This window comes from Paroedura picta, chromosome 2, assembly GCF_049243985.1.
Source record: "Paroedura picta isolate Pp20150507F chromosome 2, Ppicta_v3.0, whole genome shotgun sequence".
In the NCBI taxonomy this organism is placed as follows: Eukaryota; Metazoa; Chordata; class Lepidosauria; order Squamata; family Gekkonidae; genus Paroedura; species Paroedura picta.
The window spans coordinates 79,580,352-79,603,463 of NC_135370.1; the positions used below are offsets into that span (position 1 = coordinate 79,580,352).

General features: G+C 45.7%; 2 protein-coding genes across 4 annotated transcripts in view; both read left to right on the top strand.

The window, feature by feature from the left end:
* Nucleotides 1-17,183, top strand: part of SAXO4 (stabilizer of axonemal microtubules 4) — a 38,255-nt gene extending 21,072 nt beyond the window's left edge. The window contains exons 10-13 of one of the 2 annotated variants that reach the window (XM_077321160.1): nucleotides 102-196; nucleotides 550-714; nucleotides 875-962; nucleotides 15,521-17,183. In XM_077321160.1, the coding sequence (XP_077177275.1) occupies nucleotides 102-196; nucleotides 550-714; nucleotides 875-962 (348 nt within the window). In that variant the 3' untranslated portion in view covers nucleotides 15,521-17,183. Of the gene's footprint in view, nucleotides 1-101; nucleotides 197-549; nucleotides 715-874; nucleotides 1,153-15,520 lie in introns of those variants that run through there. The other variant, XM_077321162.1, reaches the window with a different exon arrangement.
* On the top strand, nucleotides 7,155-11,402 carry LRRC10B (leucine rich repeat containing 10B). 2 transcript variants are annotated; one of them, XM_077321166.1, is made up of 2 exons: nucleotides 7,155-9,200; nucleotides 11,115-11,402. In XM_077321166.1, the coding sequence occupies exon 1, from the start codon at nucleotides 7,880-7,882 to the stop codon at nucleotides 8,765-8,767; it is 888 nt and encodes a 295-aa protein (XP_077177281.1). In that variant the 5' UTR covers nucleotides 7,155-7,879; the 3' UTR covers nucleotides 8,768-9,200; nucleotides 11,115-11,402. The 2 variants fall into 2 exon arrangements, with proteins under 2 accessions (XP_077177281.1, XP_077177282.1); XM_077321167.1 differs by having other exon boundaries at nucleotides 7,155-8,961.
* Nucleotides 17,184-23,112: the final 5,929 nt, after the last annotated feature.

Genomic DNA, 23,112 nt, shown 5'->3' on the forward strand with positions numbered 1-23,112 from the left:
ATTGTAGCCTGATGACTTTATTGATTCATAATTCATAGGGCTGTGCATACTGCTCCTGTGGCCCTAGTTCAGAAGGTCTTTTTTTGGTCCTCTCCATACAGGAGCTATCAGGATTCAGCATCAATAACCTTAATCATGTGACACCTCCCTATGATCCAGAAATGCCCAACAGGTTCCTGACCAGCTATAACTCCAAGTGAGTTTGGTGCTAGTAAGCACCACATTAGATCTATAAGTTTCTGCCAGGTTGTGTCTTGTTAAGGCAACTGCCTCCTATCCCCCTGGGAAAGTATGCTTTTCTTGTGTGCATGGGCTTTGACTGTTCCATGCAGGTTCTTCAAGGTGGTGGGAACCTTGAGACAGCAATATCTGATGGTATATATAGTAAAAGATATCCATGTTTTAAGGCAACCCACAGAACTGCATATGTGTCTTCAGGGCCTTGGGTATATAGTGGTTAGGGACTGTAGATACCTGATTTGTTGGTGAGAGGGAGGCTGTGGGTAGGTTCACTCAGGCATGCAGTAATCCTTCCCTGATCTCTTTTAGGTTTTATGAGAATATTCCAAAAGGAGTAGACAGAGAAGGCTGGACACGAGGAGGGATCCAGCCTCAGCAAGCAGGTGGCTTTGCAACCAACAACCACACCACTGACTTAGGCACTGATCCGAATGCGACAGAAACCTTGAGGCGTGTTCATCCCCACATTGGCAGGTAATTGCGCCATAGAGGTTCTTCCTTGCTGCTGCTGCTGCTTTTCCTTCTTCTTCACTTGCCCAGTCCCTATGGCCATCTGGTGCTCATCCCTCTCACCTCTCATATCTCCAACTGCCCTCTCCTCTCTTTAGTAATGCTTTCCTCTCTCTCACTGCAGGACAATCACAACAGTTGATCCATTCTATCGTGACTCTCCCCATGACCATCACTTCACTGCTCTCCACCAGACAACTGTCCCCAATTAAGTAAGCAGAATGGCTCATTCCAACTTAACCTTTCAGAAAGGCACTTCTCAGGATGTCCGTGAAGCTGTCCAAGAGATGTGTGCAGAAACAGGGGAGTGTTTATGTGTGGGGCTTTCTTTGACTTTGGCTGTTGATTAAGAGGTCAGCACTACACTTCTGAATACAAGCTCTAAGAGGCACCATCAGGGGATCTTAGCTTCTGTGTCCTGTTTGTTAGCAACAACTGGTTGGCCACTGTGAGAAACAGAATGCTGAATTGGATTGATCATTGGTCCAATGCAGAAGGGCTCTTCTTGTATTCCCAAATCCTTCACCTCAGGAAGAGTCTTGGGAATCAGCTTTTGGCCCTTTTAGGGTAAGGGGAATCACAGGCCACTGAGAAACATGAAAACCACTTTCATCCATCCTCACTAGTTTTCCTAGTGTGATCGAATGATTGACTCTATCTGCCTCTTTGCAGCCTCTGCCCAGCTGTACTGTCTTCAGGCCTCAGGTCAACATCCCTCTGTTGAGGAAAGAGCACCAGTGCTAGTGCTGCCAACTATCATACATCACCTCAAAAGCTTTTGTGTTTTCAAGAAATTAAAGAATAATTCCTGCTGGCATCTTTACCAGCATAAGACATTAAAATAAATGTGGGAAAATTCCTGAGGCAGGAAGGTGATGGCTATTATGAAGAATCTGGGGAAACTTCAAAAGATACCCAGAAACAGAAGAAGAGTTGGTTCTCATATGCTGCCTTTCCTTACCCGAAGGAGTCTCAAAGCGGCTTACATTCACCTTCCCATTCCTCTCCCCACAACAGACACCCTGTGAGGGAGGTGAGGCTGAAAGAGCCATGATATTACTGCTCAGTCAGAACAGCTTTCTCAGTGCTGCAGGGAGCCCAAGGTCACCCAGCTGACTGCATGTGGAAAAGCATGGAATTAAACACAGCTCAGCAGATTAGAAGTCCTCACTCCTAACCACTACACCAAGGAGAAGGGGTGGGGTAGAGTGGCTCCAGGAGACCTGTTGGGACCTGCACATTTGCTTCCCAGTCTCAGCCAGTCTTGCCTAGGATCACCAGTAGACCAGACAAATACCCTGTTTCACTATAAAGTGGACAAGTCTGTTATTAGACCATATATGATAAGCAGGTGGCAGAACCCCGAGATCTGCTCCATGCCACCACTTCCCATTCTGCTATGTCTGTCTCTCAGCTCCCAATAACTGCAAATATTGCTTGAAGCTATATCAGTCAGTGATGCAGAGTGGGAGTCCACTCTTTAATGGTCACATCTGGGATAATGTCTTCTTCCTAGTATTATTTCATATAATATTTTAGCTTAACAGTATTTGTCTTGGGGGTAGTAGCTATTTTCCTTGACCTCAGCATGAATGAAAATGCACAACAGAGATCCTTTGCACCCCTACTGGGTGTGATGAAGCACTGTGTAGCAAGAGTTCCACATGACCCTTTATGCTGTGATCAACAAATTCTCCCACCTACGTTGTCTGCTGCTTTGATGCATTGTGCACTAAACCTTCCCACAGTCGGAGGTATAGTGAGTGGTGCGAAGTGGTAGGAAGTGCGTGCAGAACTGGCATTCCCAGTATCCTTTCATGAGGCCACCCAATCGAAAAGCAGATTTCCTTTGTAGCCTCAAATTGAACAGGCCCATTCACATTCGCGTTCCCCTCCTCAGCGTCACATGAGGTGAGCCATGGCTGTTCTCTTCTCCAGGAGGCGTAACACACACCCTCGCGGCTCTTGTTCTCAGCTTTCTGTCCAGCAATAATAGGTGCCACAGTTATACTGCCTTTCTTTTTCCACTTCTCACATTTCTCTTTGTGGATGAGCTTTCACTCCTAGTGAATGTTTCATAAACTGGTGGCACAGGCTGCTCTGACACTAGAACACACACACACAGATGCACACAAAGCCCTTCTCCATACCACACACAGCAGCTTCATGTCTAGCAGTCCCATGCAATCTGGCATGTGATCTGCTTCCCACTGAGCTGGGAGTGTGATAATATCCCTGATGCAGGGGTAGTCAAACTGTGGCCCTCCAGATGTCCATGGACTACAATTCCTATGAGCCCCTGCCAGCAAACACTCTCAGCAAAGGGGCGTTTGCTGGCAGGGGCTCATGGGAATTGTAGTCCATGGACATCTGGAGGGCCGCAGTTTGACTACCCCTGCTGATGTCTTACACAAACTGAAAGGAGGACAGGAGCCTACCCTTTTACCTATTGAATCCTCTGTCATTGTCTTAGAACTTCTCTTGTTCTTAGCTGATGCATAGAATGCTTATTTGTGCTGACATTGAAAGAATCTGAAAATTGGGATGTTTCAAAGATGAGGCAAAAGGAGCAATTGGCGGGCAGGTCTCTCTCTCAAGAGCTAGCTTGACTAAGAATTTCAACATGATTTTTTTTTAAAGAAAGAAATAAGGAAACACCTTGGCCCATTATGCACGAAGTGGAAAGTCCGCATTCGGGGTGGAATGGCGGCAGCTAAAATCACCAATTATGCATGCCACAGGCGGCAATCGGGCGTAGACTCAATGTATGCCGCCGAAAAAGCCGCATTAGCGAAATGCGGAAGGAAGTGGAGCTTCCTGGGACCAGGGCACAACCAGAAGCGGCTCCGGAGTATCTGCACTGCATAATCGGATACTCTGCATTTTGCCTCCTCCTTGTTCTCCAGGCCACCGTTTCAGCGGCCGTGCATAATAGGCCCATGAGGTGCCATCTAGTATAATCCTTTCCCCTATTCAAGGTATTTTGGGACTGTGTCTGCAGCCTCAAGATAGAATTACAGTTTCACGAGCAAGTACTTTATTGGTCTTGGTGGGCTTGGAGGCCAGGAAATGTTCCCTTATTAGAAATCCTTTGCTTCAAATCTTCCTTTTGCTTCCCTTCCCCAAGATTTCCCCCACATTTCTGAGATTTTCAAATAAGTATTACTATGATGACATCTTTGTCCTTTCCCAGTGAAGCTCAACTTGTAAGCCATTCCCTACCACTGGACTGTCTCCAAAATCTTCCCATGCACACCCGATGACCTGTTTGAAGCAGGCTCTCAGCAAAGGGGCTCATCTCATCTATCTATCTCCCATAAGCCTGGCATTTCCAACTTTTCATACAACTTGCAGAATCACATTCTCTGCCATGCTGTTCTCTTACATATCTAATTTGCTGCCTGAGTCTTTCTCTCTGCTTTTTCCCTCCCACTGAATATCTGTGTTCGTATTTCCCCAGATGGATCAGCTGTGTTTTCTGATGAGAAGCAGTCCATGCTGTTACTGAAGTGGGGCGGGGGTTCTCCTCAAATGTGTTTCTTTCTACACACTTATGGGTGGATATGGAGGTGTGCTTTTTTGGAATTTTGTTTATACTGAGTAGCACTGGTGGTTCCTGAACAATGGGCCCTATTTTCATACCTATCCCAGAGACAATATTACAGATTGAAAAGGGACCCAGGGTGTGCTTCAGATCAGAAACAGCAGCTTATCACTGACTCTATAGAAGACAGAAAAACCAACATATTTTTCTGGAAAAAGAATCCCCATCACCTTTACAACCATCTGGAGTGAGCCTAATTCAGAGGGAGTGTCACTCATGATGCTAGATATATATAAGACTGAGGGGGCGTTGGGACCAAAATAACTAGCTGCCTAGTAGGCTACATTGAGGGAGTTACTCAGGATCAGGAAATTGCAGAGCTGATACTTGCTCACTCTGTGTCTGCAGAGGATCTGATTTGCTTGCTGGGGAAGCCAGTGCAGAGACAATTGTTTCTTTCTAGGAGGCTAGGCCCGTAGCTGAAGGAGCCTCTGCTGGATGTGGAGACTTCACATACCATGAAAATGTGAATTTATATACCACTTTTTGATTTGTTATTTGTGTATATTAGGTAGGTGCTGGAGTCTTTAGCTTATTGTTTCTGTAAATGAAGGGTTGCTTTTCATGCCACAAAGGTCCTCTGGCCAAGAAGCTATTATGGCATGTCATCTGATTTTTGCAACATCTATGGTTGTCAAATCTAACGGTTCAAAGACAAAGACACTGCGACTGCATTTCAGCTCTTACTGATTCCAGCTCAAAGGTACAACTGAACTGAGACCCCCACACCTGAAAACCCAAATATATACAACATGGCATAATAGGAGATTCCCACCAGTACACACCATTGGTCACTTTAATTTAAACTGATTTGATCTGGCAGACAGGATCTGGCCACGTGTAGGCTAATTACAATGGCAGGATTACTATCCTGCCCCAGACCTCGAGCTGTGGTCCTCAGCAGGTCCACGTACACAACTATAGTTACCTGCAACTTGACACCCACACACCTGCTACTATGTTTCCAGGTACCTACTTGCTTCTTCATCAAAGCAAAGACCCAATTCTGACCTTTGTCCATCTCACTGGAGGAGATACTTCAGAAAAGCCCAGGAGGCATCTGTAGGGAGCACCCATTTGGAAACAGAGGGGGATGCATGGCTTGGAGTCCCCTGATGTTTTGTTGAACTTTCTGTGATTGGACCTAGTCCATGGCAGCCATTTTGTGATAGCTCCCAATATCAAAGCTGACCACAGATTCCAGAAGGCTGGAAACCCTGCCCTACTGTGCCATAGTGGTCCCATGCCTTTAATTAGCAATACCAATACTCAGAAGAAGTTATACTGATACTCATATGTATGGCAGCTTGGATTTTGAAGGCAGCTTTAAAATGTTGTTTATCTGATTTGCTTGCCAGTGCAGAAACAATTGTTCTTCTCTAGGGTTCTAGACCCATAGCTGAAGGAGCCTCTGATGGATTTGGAGACTTTACATACCCTAAATTGTTAATTCATATATCGCTTTTGGATTTATTATTCCCCTCCTGTGCAGTCTTGTGTCAAATCATTAATTTTTGTGTCCATGGTCTGGAATTACATTTCTTGTTATAGCCTTGAAACAAAGATGGGACCTATAGTTTATTTTGCTCCCATTTCCCCAGCAGCAAAGAACCCATTTCAAGTCATAGAGGCTTCATGTGGAATTGATCAGGTGGAGGCCAATGCTATGCTGAGAAATCTGTACTGAATGCCTATCCACAGACATGTGAGCTACTTCCCCTGAGACAAAGTATAAGATGTCAGTCCTTTCAGCATTCTGAAGATTGCATTGGCTTTCATGTAACAACCTCTGCACATAGCACTACTGCTGGAAATCATTGCAAACAGTGGATTCAGCCTCACAAGCGGCTGTGAGACTGGCCCTCAATTCCTCTGGTGCGAAACTGAGAATAACCCAGAGTTGCTTTTACTGTGGCTAAAGGGATTAAGTTTTCAAAGAAATGTACTCGGGTCTACAAGAGGTACGTTCTCTAGGCTTCTCACTATATTCTTTCTGCAAACAATACTGAATGTATGGTTTTCTCATAACCAGCCTATGAATGCCTCAGGATGGGAACTTTACAGCTCTGTGTTTGTTGTTTATTCAAAAGTAATCCCCCTACTCTAGGGAAGTATTTCCATGTGATTAGGTGCAGAAGTGGGTGTCTCAGGAATAAGGGCTGCTCTTTTGCCTGCAGACCGGGTAGCATTAGTAATTGAGCAGCAGAATAGACTGCTCTTATCCTGCCTCCCACAGGAAATGGTAGGATTTTCACTGCAACTGTAGTCCCTCTGTCTGCTCCTGCCTCGAGACTTGAAATTACAAGCACCAGCAGTGGCAGAAGCTAAGTAAACCTCGCCCCAATCAGTGTACCAGCTGCGGATGTGGGAAGTAGGAGACTGAAAGCTTTCCCCTACAGCAGAGCACCCAGAGAACGAGCACGCCTGAGGTTTTCAGCCCAACCTTCCCCTGACATGCTGCATTACTATGTGCAGGGAGTCTGTCTGTCCCCGCGGTAGGAGCATTCTGACTATCTTGCTCCTCGCCCCTTCTGGTTTCTGCTACGGCCGTTTGCAACCCCCGACAGCTCAGTACATTCACAGGCAATTCGTTTCCTTATCACTGTTCCCGCATACTGGGGGGTAGGGGGACTATACCTGTTGAAGTGCTTCCTGTTACCGCAGTAGTATTGGCTGCCTTGCCATTTGCACGGGAAAAGCAGCCCGAAATTAAAAGAGCGCGCGCCGGTCGTCCTTCGGACCCGAGTATGGGCCGCGTGTGCTCTGTGACGGAGGGCGGGGCCCGGGCCTGTGGGCGTGGCCAAGGGAGGATGGCGGGCGACCACCTGGCCGTTCCTTGGCGGGCCGGGCGGCGGCTTGGACTGTCCGGCTTCTCGTGCGAGTGGGCGTGTCCTGGGGGCGTGGGAAGCGCGCGCGGGGAGCGGGAGAGGTCAGGGCGAAGGCACGCGTGGCCCCGCCCCGCCCCGACCGAATCCACGCGGCTTTGCCATAGGCGGGTCGTCCCGCGTGGGGGTCGCCATGGAGACGAGTCGCTAGGCGCCGGGTGCGTGTGTGGGAGCCGAGCTCAGAGCGCGCAGGGAGCCCGGAGCGAGAAGCCGGGAGGCTGAGCGCCGCGCCTGGACGGACGCAGGAGCCCCCGAGACTGCGCTGGGGCCACCCGACGCGGGTCCCTGCAAGGGGAAGGGGCAGCGGCGGCAGCCTGCAGGTGCTAATCCTGGAGAGGAAGGCGGCGGGCTGGCGTGGGCAGCAGGCGGGCAGCACCGGCTCTGGGCACCGGGAGCTCCGTGCCAGCCGGGTCGAAGGAGGGGGCGCCCGAGCGGGAGGACTGCTCTGCGGGCAGGGGCCCTCCAGCCAGGGCAGCGATTTGAGGTGAGAAGGGGAGGCAGTCTGCTCCAGCCCTGGCAGGGGCACTCCTTGCCCTGGTCCTAACCCCAGGAGGCCAGGGGCCGAGGTGGTTGCCATGTCTCCCCAGAGCCCGCCTGGCAGAGGTGGTGGCCTTCGTCCTGCCAGTCGCCTCCCTTGGCCATGAGGATGGGCAGTGGAGGGTCCTCAGGCAGGGAGGAGCGACTGCCGTCCATCTGCGAAGAGCAGCTGAGCGGCGGGGACCAGATGTTAGAGCTGACCGGTCGTCACTTGAAGCACCTGCCAGGACCAGTGTGTGCCCTGAGCAGCCTCCAGAAGCTCTACATCAGTGGCACAGGGATAAAGGAGCTGCCTGAGGAGATCGAAGGGCTCCAGGAGCTGCGCATCCTGGCCCTGGACTTCAACAAACTGGAGGAGGTGCCTGAGGCGCTGTGCCGCCTGCCCCACTTGACCCGCCTCTACCTGGGCAGCAATCGCCTCTTTGGCCTCCCAGCAGAGTTCTCCCAGCTCCAGACTCTTCGCTGCTTGTGGATTGAAAGCAACTACCTGTACCATTTCCCCCGGGCTCTGCTCCAGATGCCTTGGCTGCAGTCGCTGCAGATGGGCGACAACCGACTCAGAACGCTGCCTAACAACCTTCCGCGCATGAGGGGACTGCGGGGGCTCTGGCTCTACGGGAACCGCTTTGAAGAGTTCCCCAAGCCTTTGCTTCGCATGACCCAGCTTCACATTCTTGACCTTGATCGCAACAAACTTACCGAATTCCCAGACTTGACTCACCTGAGGAGGCTTCGAGTCTTCTCCTATGACCACAACCCAGTGGAAGCACCACCTAGCGTGGCTGATACAGTCATGGTGGTGGGGGAAGGGGCCCAGGAATTTCTGGAGGCTAGGGAAGAACGTCTCCAGAAACTTCGGGAGCAGGAAGAGGAAGAGCAGGAAGAGAATGAGTCTGAAGCTCTGCAGGCCAACATGAAAAATGACTCTTCTGTGTTGGATGATGGTGAGGGCAGCTACTCTGCCCTGGAATGCTCTCCAGAAGAGACATGAAGTGGATAGGATAATGATATGGTTGCTGCTGAAAAAAACAGGGGGATATTGGTTGGCTAATGAATCTGTTTCTGCCCTACTAGCCATCGGGATCTAGGCACATACTGTCATTGGTCTAAGGAACCATAGGCAACTGTCCACCATGGTAGTTACCAACCCTTTGTAAAGGACTCAGGACACCTGCTCATCAGAAGGTTTGCTGCCTCTTCTCTGAAACTATGGGCAGTCCCAGCAAAGAGGACTGCTATATACTAGTAAAAAACCATGGGTAATCTTTATGTTTTGCACGCCTTCTGCCTAATCCCAGGGGATGGGGGTGGTGTAGGGTAAATTGCTTTCATTATGAATAGTTCCATTGTGCCCATACACTGAAATGATTGTCATTTGTCCATCTTAACTCAAGGCATGGATTACGGTTGCATCTTGGTGAGAGGTGAGTATCAGACCCTAATGTGATGCGACGACAGTCTGGTACCTATGGGTGATCTCCATCCTGGTTGTCTGGCATGCTACAATCAGAGTCGAGAACAAGACAGGATAAAGCCATCTTGTTTATTTATTTATTTTCTCCCTTGAACTCTGAGCCCCGGGGGGGCTGCAGGGTTGAGAGTGTGAATGTAAAACCTTAAAAAAAATAATAAATCCCAGGAATTTTTATCCTACCACTGGAATTAGACTTGGAGCGAAGCCTTCCCTGGGCTGTTCCACCCAGCTGTCAGGATTGAAAAGAAGCTCCTGTGAAAACCTTGTTTGTGTAGAGCTATCCGTCCTGGAAAGAGCTTTGCCTCCGCTCTTTGTATGGTGGGAAAAGAGCTTTGTGCATTACCCTGCTGCTTTCCCGGACTTTCTATTCCCTTAAAAGGACACAGAAGCAAAAGCTGGTATGATCTGGGCCACTGCAGGCGTGTGTGGATCTTGGGTAGAGGGGTGGCAGCCAAAGGAGTTTCTCCTGTTTCTTGGGGTGGCAGGTTCATTCTTGTGGGGCTCTTGGGCTAGATTTGTACTAAATCTAAGCAATAAAAGCACATCAAGTGAAAGCAGAGAGAGGGAATAGGGAGGGAGACATACATTCTCAGGGAGATTGCTCCAAAAGCAGGAGACCAAAGCTGTTGGGCGGACTGGGGGCTATTTTTAAAGTGTGCTGCAAACGAAATTATGACACCTGGGGAAAGGAAAGAAGTTTCTCAGGCATTGGTGTTATTTATTTATTTTTGATCCTCCCTTTCGTTTGCCTCTCTCTGATCAGTGCTCTGTTGTCTTCCGTGCCTTTTTCTTAGGTCTCTTCCCTCCCCCCACCCCTTCCTCTTCTGCTTTCCTTCCTCTCTTCCAGGGCACACCTCTTTGTCAGCTGTGATCAGTCTCCCACTGGACTGGTTCCCCTGCATCCAGCGATACTGGCATGGCATGCTGTCTCAGCATTGTCAAAGTTAACATACTTGATCAAGTCTCTTTATCTTGGTTGCTTTTCAGAGCATAATGAGCTTTGATGTAATGTATTCCCATTTTATTACAGTTTATTTCTGGTTTACCGGCTGGTGGCCATTAAAAGTGAAACAGTTTCTTTTCTTTCTTTATGTACAGTCATCCCCACCCCCCTATCAATTATGCAGTTTCTGAGAGCGTGAGGAAGCATCTCTTTTTTTTTAAGTTGAGCAACAGTATGTGAAGTATTAGCTTCACTCACCTCTCTTGGACTGGTTACAAAAGGCTGATTCATACAAAATGTTTTCACACTCTTATTCAGTCCAGCCACATGATCCCCATGGTTTTGAGAAGTCTGTTCTCATAGATCTATGCTCACATGTCTCCTTGTGTGGTTTTTGCTTGGCAATCACATGATATGGTACACAGCAGAGCTCTACTGAACTACTGACACCTTTTTCAGCACCATTGATTTTACTGCAGCAGGTGATGCTAATTTTGTGTGCAAGTCCATCGATTCTCCTCTGTAGGCTGCTGCCTGAACTACTGGTTTGCATTTTGTCATAGCTGACTCTATGCTTAGCAACAGCCAGGTTGATATTTATAAATTCCGTTTTAAATAGGTGAGTGTATTCTCCATTTTTTTCCGATTCAAAGTTCACCAGTGGAATTTCTTTATGATCTGTAGCCAGCACTGGTTTTAGCTTCTAACCTGGAAATGAACTCTCACAGCCTCATGCTTTGCACTTTCCCCAGGAATCTGGAATGAAAAGCCTGAAAACCCACAAGTGTCTCCCATGACTCAATGATGGGCCCCATTTCCACAACTGGGAGGAAGGGTTAGGCGGATTTGACAATGAAAAGCTTAGCTAGTAACTTCATTTGAATCTTGTACAAAACTTATATTTTCTTATCCTACTTATAGATTCTAAAGGACTTGAGCAGTTCTGGCTACATATGGGAGGAATATGTATGTCTCCAATACTGGATTAATGCTCACATCTGCTACTTGTTAAGAGGAATGAAAAAGTCAGAATTGAAAAATTCAATGGAGGAAGACTGTAAACAAGGAAACCCAATGCAGGGTAGCCATTGCAGTAGAGAGTGACTGAATACAGAAGGGTGGCAAAATTTAACTGTAGTGGAGATGTAAACTCCGGATAATCATTTTGAAATCTGCATTAAAAAAAAAAAAAACTGTTCTTCACCTGTTCTTCAACTGTTCACATCACTGAGTTTTTTATTTGATTTATGCTCATCCCTGTCCCAAAGACCCATTATTTGTTTGCTCATTTAAAGCTCAGCTTTCTCACAGGAGTTAAGGTGGATTACATAGTGAGACAGTACAGTCAGGACATTCAGTAAACAATGCAATAAGATTGAAGATATTTGGAATCAACAAGAAAGAACTGAAGCGTGGCATAAGTATTAACACTTATTAGTATTAACACTTACAAGTATTAACAGCACTAAGCTGTGCAAAAATAGCATAATAGAACCCCACTTAGAGTAAGTTTTTCACAGAAGCTTATAGACAACAATCATTTATTGATTACAAAACCTTCTAATTTTTTTGCGTTTGGACACCAAAAACAAATGCATTTGCTCTGCTCTGGGATCCACTGTCAGGGTCTAGCTATCAGGAATGTGCCCTTGCAATCCCAGCTTGGATGCCAGGTTTGAAAGAGTGCTTCTGTGAAAAATTTTGGAAGTCATGATAAAAAAATGAGTAGTGTTTTTCTGTTTGGTGCTTATGCTTTAACTAACACCTAATGTTAAGCCTGGAAGGTCAAAGAGAGCCAGAATTGATGCTGGGGCACTGGTGTCCTGGACTCTTTATGGCTTGCTCACCAGAAGATGGATTGTGATTTTGTTATACTGTCTCAGTTTTTAATCTGCCATCATGGATGATAACACACTGCACAGGTGGTAGCATTATCACTTGGAAATTATAAAGGCATGAATCACAAATAGAGCCAGGAGAAAATGCTAAAATGGAGTTGGTGGAAAGTACTGTCCGCTGTGGCAACCTGATGGCCAAGGCTCAGAGGGAAATTGAGCATCTTCTGGCTGTGAGCCTGCATGCCCATCAGGACAAGAACACCACCTGTGAAAGGAGCTCCAGTCCCCTTGCCCCTCACCCAAGTTACAAGGCTTGCTGATCTATATTATTTTTGTCTTGTCTGGATTTAATTTCAGTCACCTTCATCAAGCCCCCCACATGGCTGTATGTCTACATGCTCATGGAACTATGTATTACTAAAACTTGTGTTCCATTTCCCTAAGAAATACTCAAGTCCATGATCAATGCATAACTGCAGCCTGAGTTGAAACCCTTGTAGTTTCAGCAGTAGCTTTTTTTTAGTGTTGAGAATGTAGATATTACATATTCTAGAGTTTTCCATTCCTGAGAACAAGTGCAGCGTAGTGTATCTGAGACCCTGAGCTACAGCTCAGGAAATCCCTCCTTCAAATATTACGTGCTGTGAACTCACTAAGTGGCCAAAGGCAAGCCACATTAGCCCATCTCCCCTATATTATAGTGATAATGGTGGTTTGCTTTTCAAAGTTGTTGCAAATGTTAATGTATGTTGTGTTCATCTTTTATTTATTTATAATTTACACACCACCCTTCTGAGGCTAGCTATCTTTGTGTGGTTAACAGCAGATTCAAAACCATATTATATTATAAATTAGGTAAAAAAACAATAAAAGCAATATAATAGCACAATTGATCAATATAAAATAATAAGATTTGTAAATAAAATATGGATTCTCAGCACCGATACTGGAAGAATTCTTGGCCTGTGAAAATTAGGAAGATGAGAAGGTGGTGGGAGATTGGGGGGAGAGGAAGGAAGGCCCAGTTCGTTGTTTTAGAGAGCTTCCTAGCTGGCCTCAACCACAAGCCCAGTGGAAGAGCTCCATCTTGCAGGTCCTGCCAGAACTTCCTTAGCTCCATCAGGGTCCTCATCTCCTTGGGACCCATTTCACCAGGCAGGAGCCAAGGCTGAGAAGAGCCTGGGCCCTGATTGAGGCCAGACATACTTATTTGGGGCCATGGATCCTCAGACAGTTCATGTCGGCAGAGCGGAGAGCTCTCTGGGGAATGTATTCAGATAGGTGGTCCCTGATTTGACAATGCTATAGGAAACCAAGCCAACAAAGAACATGATGGTTAGACATGATCAAAATGGACACTGGTCAGAACATTACACAATTAAAAGAAATGGTGCAAGATTGGAAATCATGGTGACTGTTGAGCCATAGGATCGACGAGAGTTGGACTCGACTGAATGGCTAACATCACATCTTAGGAATGCCAAGTATTGTTATTATACTTCAGTTTGGAGACCTGCAAGGAATTGCTAGCTGTGGAGGTTAAATGATGGGGAAATTTCATATTGACCCTACTCTCCCAAAGTATTATAAGGGTTTGAATAGGCCACACCCACCTGTCAATGTCTCCCCCCAGCCCCACGGCTTCAACTAACACCTGTCCTCTACTTTCCAAAAGTCAGCCTCATTGGGGATTTGTCTTTTTCAAGTGTTCAAAGTAATCTTTGTCTATCTGGGAGGTTCCCCTAGCCTGTGTGTAGCCCCATTTTGCTGCTCTACCTACTGAGGGAACAGTTTCCTCTCTCTTGACTCCCACCCCCACCCTGAAGATCTGGTTGCCATACATGCCTGTTGGGAATTTTTCCTCATTCACAAGCAGGATATGCAGAGTTATTTTTGTTACAAGCAAAACTGAAAGCTTTGTGCTTAACTTCTAATCAAAATGTGAAGGGTTTTTTTTTGGGGGGGAGGGGGGGGGTTGGCTAGGGATTGAAGTTCAGAGGAATAGTTTGAGATGTTATAGCCAGCTAATGTTGTGGAAATAGTGAGACGGTCCTTGTTGCTGGAGGGCAGGGCCTGCTCAAAGTACACCCTCCAGCAGATATCCTTCCTGTTGCAGGAGCTAGCTGAGTCCCAGTTTCTTAGGGGGTTGGTTCTTACCTGGTCTGCGTAGATCCTGCCAGCATTTCTGGAGCTCTGCCCTGACCCATGCAGCATGCACTTGGTGTGGAAAGGGAAGAATGGATTGACATCTTTCCTTTCTGGTTGTGGCACTAGTGCAAACAGCTGCTTGTGTCATGTGGGTGCTAAACTAGCACTCCTGACAGGATTGGTCTTTAGAGGGGAAGCTCACTGTAAAATGCTTTTCTGGGCATATTCTTATTTGCAGAGATATCTTGTTGGCTTCCAAAAATATGTGTGGAGATTTTGGATCCTTGCACTTTCCTCAGACTTTTTGCTGAATGCTGTTGCTCATTCTTGATGCCTGATGCTTTGTGGCCATGGCACCTGTCTCAATCTATAGAAATCTGTGGAACAGCAAGATTTGCAGAGCCTTGCCTGCTTTTATTGCAGCTCAGTGTAGGTGTCCCAGTCAGGTGGACAATCACTGTGTGGGGAGGGACAACAGACATGAGCCTCCTGGCCCCACCCCCTGCCTCCATGTGATTGCCAGGTGGCTTGCCTGGGGCAAGGATGTGAAGCCACACCTCCCCATGGCCAGCAGTGCTGGTTTTGGAACGTTTCTCATCATGGCAAGAGGGTGTGCAGATGGGCACTGTTGTTCCCACGCAAACCATTTTGTGGTTAGGTGGAGGCAGGGAGCTTCCAGCTCAGGAAGTGCTTGCTTGATCAGCATTTCTTTGTCTTGCTCTCAGGATTTAAATAAGGAATGGGCCATACCATTTTAAAGTTGATTTTCACATTTTAAAGAAGTGGAGAATGATAAAATAACTGGTCATGTTATTTTTTTGCTTTAAGTTTTCAAGAGTTTGGTGATTTAAAGATGATTTCATGGGTGTTATAAGTCACTACTCCTGGATTCCCCCCCTAACACAAGGAAGTCCACATAGAGCATGGTGCCACCTTTGCCATCTGTTTATCCAGTAGGAGGCACATGTCCAGTAGCACTCTCAAGCAGAGACTGTTTTGAATGCATTGTGGGGGTGCATGCTGTCTTTCATAACCACACATAATCTGGCCATTAGTATATTTAGAATGAAAACCAAATCTGGGGAACAAAGTTTGATTCCAGTGTCACATTTAAGGCCCAGTTCTATTGTGGGTTTAAGCTTTTGTGTACAGGCACAGTTCCACTATTACGTGCCTGCCCATGAAATCTTACACCCCCGATAAAATTTGGTTGAACTTAAAGGTGCCACAGGTCTCACACTTAGTTCTATTGCTTCATACAAACATGCTTACCCACCTAAATCTGGCAAAGTTTATGATTGCATTTGATGTCAGTGACACCGTTTTTTGTTTTTTGTGTAGGAATCGTTCAGCGTGGGAAAACTGGAAGGCCCTGATTATGCTAATCTGTTGTCTCTACATGGCATTTTGATTTTTGGGGCTGTATCAGACAGTATTATGTCCAGATCATGTGAGGTGATGGTACCGCTTTGCTCTGGTTTGGTCTGACTTGGAGAACTGTGTTCAGTTTTGGGCACCCCAATTGAAGAGGGATGTAGACAAACTGGAGCGTGTCCAGAGGAGGGCAACAAAGATGGTGAGGGGTTTGGAGACCAAGAGGTATGAGGAAAGGTTGAGGGAGCTTGGTCTGTTTAGCCTAGAGAGGAGACAACTGAGAGGGGATCTGATAACCATCTTCAAGTATTTAAAAGTCTGCCATATAGAGGATGGAGCGGAGTTGATCTCTCTTACCCCAGAGGGACGGACCAGACCCAATGGGATTAAATGAATGCAAAAGAAATTCCTTCTAAACATCCGGAAGAAGTTCCTGACAGAGCGGTTTCTCAGTGGAACAGGCTTCCGCGGGAGGTGGTGGGTTCTCCATCTTCGGAAATTTTTAAACAGAGGCTGGATAGCCATCTGACAGAGAGGCTAATTCTGTGAAGTCTTAAGGGGCTGGCAGGTTACAGTGCATGAGTGATAGAGTTGTGAGTGTCCTGCATAGTGCAGGGGGTTGGACTAGATGACCCATGAGTTCCCTTCCAACTCTATGATTCTATGATTCTATTATTCTAACTGGTCTTGTTTCATAAAATGCATGTACCTTTGGAATCCAGAGTTGGGTGTCATGATGACTGAGGCCTGGTTCACACACATGCAGGGATAGGAGCCAAGCCTGGAGACCGCAGAATGATTGGTCCCGCTTGAGAGTGCCAGGAATGTGGACCAGGGCTGCATTCATGCATTGTCAGATGACTGTGCCATTGGTGTGCTATACTGGCCATTCTCAGATGGAATTAGTTGTCAATCCAGAAAAATCTGATCCTACAATACACAAGGAGTACGTGGAAATAACTAACTATCCAACCCATATGGCTGCAGCCCTTTGAATGTTTCTTTGCATTAAAAGGATCAGGGGAAGCTGAAAATCACCACAGCAGGGAGAATGATTGTACTTTCTCTGTTTTTTTCTATTTCTGGAAAGTTTTTCCCACAGGAGAGCATTCCAAAATGTGATTTGCCATCATCCTCCACCTGGGCTCTGCTGTTGGTTCATTGCCTCAGGTCTCTGCCCCATCATTCCATTTTTTGTGTGAACCTGGTCTCATCAGTAGCTGATGCAGCAGGCCAGTAAGAGTCTCAGTGTACATCTCATTCTGGCATGACTCATTTTTGTTCTCAACACGTCTATCTTCTCTCTTTCTCTCTCCCTGAGCATTTACTGTCCTGGGTTTTTTTTCTTTTGGTATCTCCAGTTTTGAGTTTCAGAGGAAGCCGCCTGTAGGTGGGCCCTTGCCTCCTGCCAACGCATGTGACTGGCCCTGCACTGCTCTCCACATGGAGTCTTCATACTGGTGCTTTTCCAGTGAGAGGCAGGAGTTAGGTGGGTGAGAGAAAGAGACATGTCAAACTCAATAAATTTGCACTGCTTCAACAGCAGCTGCATCAAGCTGTCTACAGCATGTTCTTTGTCTTGGCCCTGGGCCACCTAACCATGATTAAAACTGAACCATTTTATCTTTCACTTTCCCATTCACATGTGTTTTGTTCTGCGTCATGTCTGCCTGAGTTGTGTGTGGTATCTGGAACTGGGGAGGCTTGGCCAGAAATCCCCACTCTACCCTGACATTCACTGGATGACCTTTGGCCTTTATTTCCCAGCATACCTCACTTCATCCCATTGTTGGAATATTATGGCTGGAATATTTTCACAAGAGGTTAGATTCCCTAAGAAAGTTGGTGTCTTCTAGCAGTGCATTCTTCATAATTATTCAACAAATTGGCTCTGGGATAGTTATATAACATACAAAAATCAAAAGAAAATGTTAAATGTTTTAATACAGCTTATAACATTTGAAAGCAATGAGGGGTTTTTTTTTGGCTACCTTTTCATTAAAAGTGGGATCATAGGAGGTATATGAAATTGCTTTAGGAATCAAATGGTTGGTGTTGTAGTCTGCTGGCTATTCTTGGTGTCCATGACCACTTCTTCTGGGACAAAAGAACTTTTTAAATCTGGGAATTGTTAATGCTTTCTCATTTATCATTGTGATCTTTTACACACACAGACACACACTGCAAAGAATTTATTCCAGGCTGTCTAATAGTGGTTACAGACTCTGAAAAATTGCACTGACTGTTTTGAATCTTATCTACCTTCTTGGCTTGCTTGTTTGTTGGGGGACATCTGGGACAGGTCAACGTAATAATGCATTTCTTCTGCAGTTGAACAGAGAAGTGAAACATTCTTTGACTGCCATGATACGCTTTGTATCTTGTTTTAGTTGTGCCACTTGTGTTCCCATCTGCTATTTCTGACAATAGTCCCAAGGCTGCCTAGCAGAAAAGAAGCCTCTCCATGAGAAAAGCATCATTCAGATGGGTTTGGTATAAACAAAGTTACCAAGATGACTGAGAGAGGGAGGGAGAGCCACTCAGTTTGTTACATCTCTTTTTTAGAAAAATCCTTCAAAGCTGTAAAATTTTGGTCAGAAGAATGGGAGGGGAAATCACTGGCAACATAAGGAGGGTTGAGTCATGCTGGCTATGTTAAATGTGGTATATTGATATGAAATGACCATGGCAATTCTTTGTAGGGAAGGAACACAAACAGGAGCATTTTTCAGATGGTATCAACTGGCACAGCTCTGTTGAAGTTAATGAACCATCTGTACCCGGATCTCTGAGAAATGGAACATAAGCCTCTTAGTTCTATGTTTCAAAGGCTGGAGTTTGTGGTGGAACGTGGAGGTTAAAAGCAGAGGTGACTTTCCTGGGTAGGTGACCTTGGGCTAGAATGTGTTGCTGTAGTGATCGGTGAATAGAAGTAGCATAATAGGTGCAGGCTGATACGAGCCATATACGAGTGTTAGAATTAGTTGAGTAACCATGTACTCCCCCTCCCCTTAATCCCATTGTCATCTTTGGCTATCAAGACCTTTGAAGGACAACCTCAAAAGTACGGTTCCTCTGTAGAAAGGTTGTCTTACTTCTCCTTCAGAGAAAGTAAGCAGATCTCTGACTCACTGCCCTCCCAAGAGCCTCAAAAGATGTGAGTAAATCCATTGTCTGTCCTCAGAGTCCATCAGCCCGTTGCTGAAGCATAAATAAAGTCCTCCATTAGAACATATTCGTTCTCTTACAATAGAGAGAAAGAGGTTAATTTAAGTCAATCTTCTTGTCTCCCCCATAAGCCAGGCAATGTCTGTTTTTTGCAATTTCTTCAGGAAATCTAAGATTAGGTCTTCCTTGGCCTCCCTGCTGGCACAGATTATGTATGGAAATTGAACAAATCAGTATGAAATGTGACATTACCAAAACAGGAAGCTTCTGTTTTAGATAGTTGATCATAGGTATATCTGCTGTTACTACCTGGAGATATTTTGAGGGAGCTTGTACAGGAAGAAGGAGAAAGCATGATCACCTCGGTGCAATGGCAAAGCCTACATTTCGAAGGAGAAGTTCAAAAAATGTATATGGATCCCAGGTTCGCTGCTTTACATGACTACATTTGTGGTTCTGCTAAATCCTCATATGCCTTAGTAATACCCCAACAAATTATTTTTCCATTGGTGCCAAAGAGTGGGTAAAAGACTGCACTTTTCCATAGAGTGCAATCTGGATTGCGATGTCTCCCTCAGAGGATGGAGCGTTACTGTAGATCCATTCTAGACAGTGGAAAAGAACTTATTTGAAGCATATTTTAATTTGTGTTTTCATGAATCCAGCATTGTATGCTGTGAGGTGCCAAGGTTCTTCTAGTTATTAGGCAGAGAGCATTTTAACTGGAAATGTTAAGGATTGGACCTGCCTGCAAAGCAAGCTTGAGCTGTCCCATCACATTATAGTTCATCTCCAAGACACATTGATTGTATCAATCACAGGCAATTTTTATATGGCTGGGATACTCCACATTGCTTTCTTTGCCACTGCAAATGCAGAGACACATATGTTGGCAGCACAGCTTCCACACACAGGAGTTCTCGGGTCACTTTCCTATTCCCCCCCCCCAGTTTCTCTTTTTATTAAAGGTGTACACATTCCAGTACTTCAGCATGACAAGCTAACATTCTGAGAGTGCATCCTTTAAAAAAAAAGATTGCAGTGAAGCAGGTTTGGTAAAGCATTATTGAGGATAGGTAAAACTGAAAAAGATTATTGGGGCATGGTGTGGTGCAGATGTCCCCCCCCCCCCCGCACATCTTCAGTTTGGAAGCCAAGATGGTGAAAAATCACGTGGAAGCAGCCATATGCTGCCTTTGTTGTTTGCAATCAACATGCTTAGCTAAATGCTAATTAAGTTTGCATGTTGAGGATGGTTACTTCTATGAACATAAAAGCAAAGGGGCCAGTGGCAGAAGCAGTTCCATCCTGTGTCTTTTAAAAATTATAAAGGAAAAATGTGCAAGGGCACTAAGACCCAAACTTCTGTTGGGAATAATCAACACTAAAACCTTAAAAGTGCTTCTTTATTTCCCCCCCCCTCCAAATAAAAAGGCCAGAAAGCTGCTACAGACTAGGGGGATGCTGTTGTTGGGGCTGCTTAGGCTGTCAGATGAATACCGGTTGTCTTCTGTTTATACCTACAAGGCTTCCTGAATGTAGCATTTAAAATTGAACAAAATATCCAAGCATTGTAACTCTGAGTTTAATGAGACCTCTGGAGAGATTGTCAGCTGTAGGTTACTCATTCCTGATCTTCCTTAATGTCAGTACAGTACTTGGAGTACTGTGCGCAGTTCTGGAGGCCTCACTTCAAAAAGGACTTGGACAAAATTGAGAGGGTTCATAGGAGAGTGACGGGGAGGATTGGGGGCTTGGGGACCAAGCCCTATGAGGAAAGGCTGAGGGGCTTGAGTGGAGATTGAGAGGGGACATGATTGCTCTCTTGAGGTATCTAAAGGTTGTCCCTTGAATGAGGCAGGGAAGGGTTCCTATTGGCAGAAGAAGATAGGACCCGCAGAAATGGCTTTAAACTATGTGTAGAACAGTACTGGCTAAATATCAGGCTTTTACCCCTCACAAACACAGTAGTTCAGCAGTGAAATAGGCTGCCTAAGCAGGTGGTGAGCTCCCCTCTCACTGGTGGTCTTTACGCAGCGCCTGAACAGGTGCTTATCTGGATGTTTTAGGCTGAGGATCAGGATGCATTGACTAGGGGGTTGGACTAGATGGCCTGTATGACCCCTTCCAACTTTGTGATGATTCTACGATAAACCCAGACTTGTTGCTGTCAGGATGCTGCTTCCTGCTACCTTCAGCCAGTTCTAGTCAGCTCTGTCTGTGGAGAACATTCTTGAAGTTGTCTAGGTTCCATGCATTTGCCATTCTTTCTGTACCCATGAAACTCCAGAGTGTTGCTCATGACTGACCCTTTATATATCATCCAACTGAACCTCTCCTTGTCCATCTTTTCATTACAGAGACATGAATTGGCCTCCCTTGGTTACTTCTAGCTCATATGTTCCTGGACTAGAATTTTGCTGTAAAATGTTTTCAGATTCTGAAGTAAAAAATTTTTTTCTGAACATAAAGATAAATTATGAAAAGCATATATGCAAAAAGTCACTGACAATGTTTATTAAATTAAGTCCTGTTGAACTCGATGGGGCTTATTTTTAGGTAAATGTAGATAGGATTGCAATCTTATTTACCAAGTATACGTATTTTTGTTTGGGGCACATTTTTATTTACACTTTTCTGTTGTAATCTTTTGACCCTCCCTGACATTTACAATATCAATATAGGGTTCAGGAGACTTGGAGGCATGAAAAAGAAAGGCAGTGCTGCCAAATAAAGGATCAATTTCTGTGCTATGTAGCTCCCTTTTCTTTTGCATAGTTCCCCCGACCCCCATTGTTTGGCATTAGAATCTGTATTCTGAAGGTGGAACTGTTACCACAGTCATATCTATTTCTAATTCCTATGTTTCTGTCTCTCACCTTTTAAACACCTGGACAACATGCAAGAAAATTCTTGTGGTCATTAGTCTATTGGCATAATTGATAGGCCTCAGCCAACAATAACCAAGCCTCCACTTGCTGATGTTAGTCATTCCTCTGGACATTTGGCAGCTCCATGGGTTTATCTATGAGCAAACCTCTACCTAAACCCTTTGCTGTTCTCTTCCCATAGCCCCTTGAGGCACAGTAGGTGACAGTTTTCACTCACCTGTGCTTTACACAGAAGTTTCTTCTGATATTTTACCTTTTCTTGTGGAATCTGTCAGAGCAGATTAATTTTGGTTTCATGCATCCCTTGCAGATGTCACAATAAACCGTAATTATCTTGTCATCCTCTTCGTGGCTTTTCATCTGTCAACAATAGGTGCACCTCTTTTCTTCTTAACATATTGTTCTAGGGGTTCTATTTTTGTTTTATGAGGAAGACATGACCACTCTCCTGGTCAGTTCACCAGATTTCCTGCTTCTTGCAAACACTGGGAAGCCGTTCAGTCTCATCCCTTTAAAGACTGATGGGGAAATGGGTAGTCTTGGTTCTTCTGTTTCCCTGCTCCAATAGATCTTATCTTTCACAAATAGAAATCCTTTGATTTCATACGAGTGTATTTCTCTTGGAATCCTTGTGCCACAGAAGCAGGGGACTCCAAATGCCATGTGCTGCCAAGCTTTTTTTTGAGAGCAGCCATTATGTACAGCAACATGAATGAGGCATGTGGGTTTCTATAAACTTGGCAAGCTAAGAGATACGGAAATCTAATCAACACTGACTGGGTGTCTCAAAAGGCAATCCATCCCCACCCAGGCTCAGTACAGTGAGGTGCTGAATCCTGGTGTGAAATGTTAGTTTCCTCCCCATCTATATCAAGTAATTCAACAGTCCAGCTGACGTTATCCTATATCCCAGGTCCTGTATCCCAATGAAGAGCCTTCCCCCAGAACATATCTTGAGAAGGATCTCCTGCCTATGGATTCCAGATGCAGCAACAGGACATTGACCTCTCCCAAATAAGTCCCCCGATAGTATCTGAGACACAGACGTTATTCTGGGTACACAAGCTCAGTACCCCACCTCACCCTTTGGTAGGTTGATTCTACTGAAGCAGCAAAGGCTTCATATAGCTGCCACTCTGACAAGGAGGCTATCATAGTTATACTGGAATGAGAATGAATGAGAACCGCTCCCCTTTTGTCCTGGAAAAACTCACCCTCCATCTCAGACTTGCTTCAAAGGCCTATTATGCATGGCCGCTGAAACGGCGGCACGGAGAACGCGGAGGAGGAAGAAGCGAAGCAAATCGCTTATGCACGGGATGGAATGCAACGCCGGCAAAACCTAGACTATCCGATTATGCAAGTGGCTACTCTGGAGTTGCTTCTGGTTGTGCTCGGGTCCCAGGAAGCTCCACTTTCTTCCGCATCTTGCTAACGCAGCTTTTTAGGTGGCATACGTTGACTCTGCACCCGGCTGCTGCCTGCAGCGTGCGTAATTGG

Coding starts and splice junctions, on each gene's coding strand:
- LRRC10B (XM_077321166.1), top strand. CDS start 7,880: ATGAGGATGGGCAGTGGAGGGTCCTCAGGCAGGGAGGAGCGACTGCCG.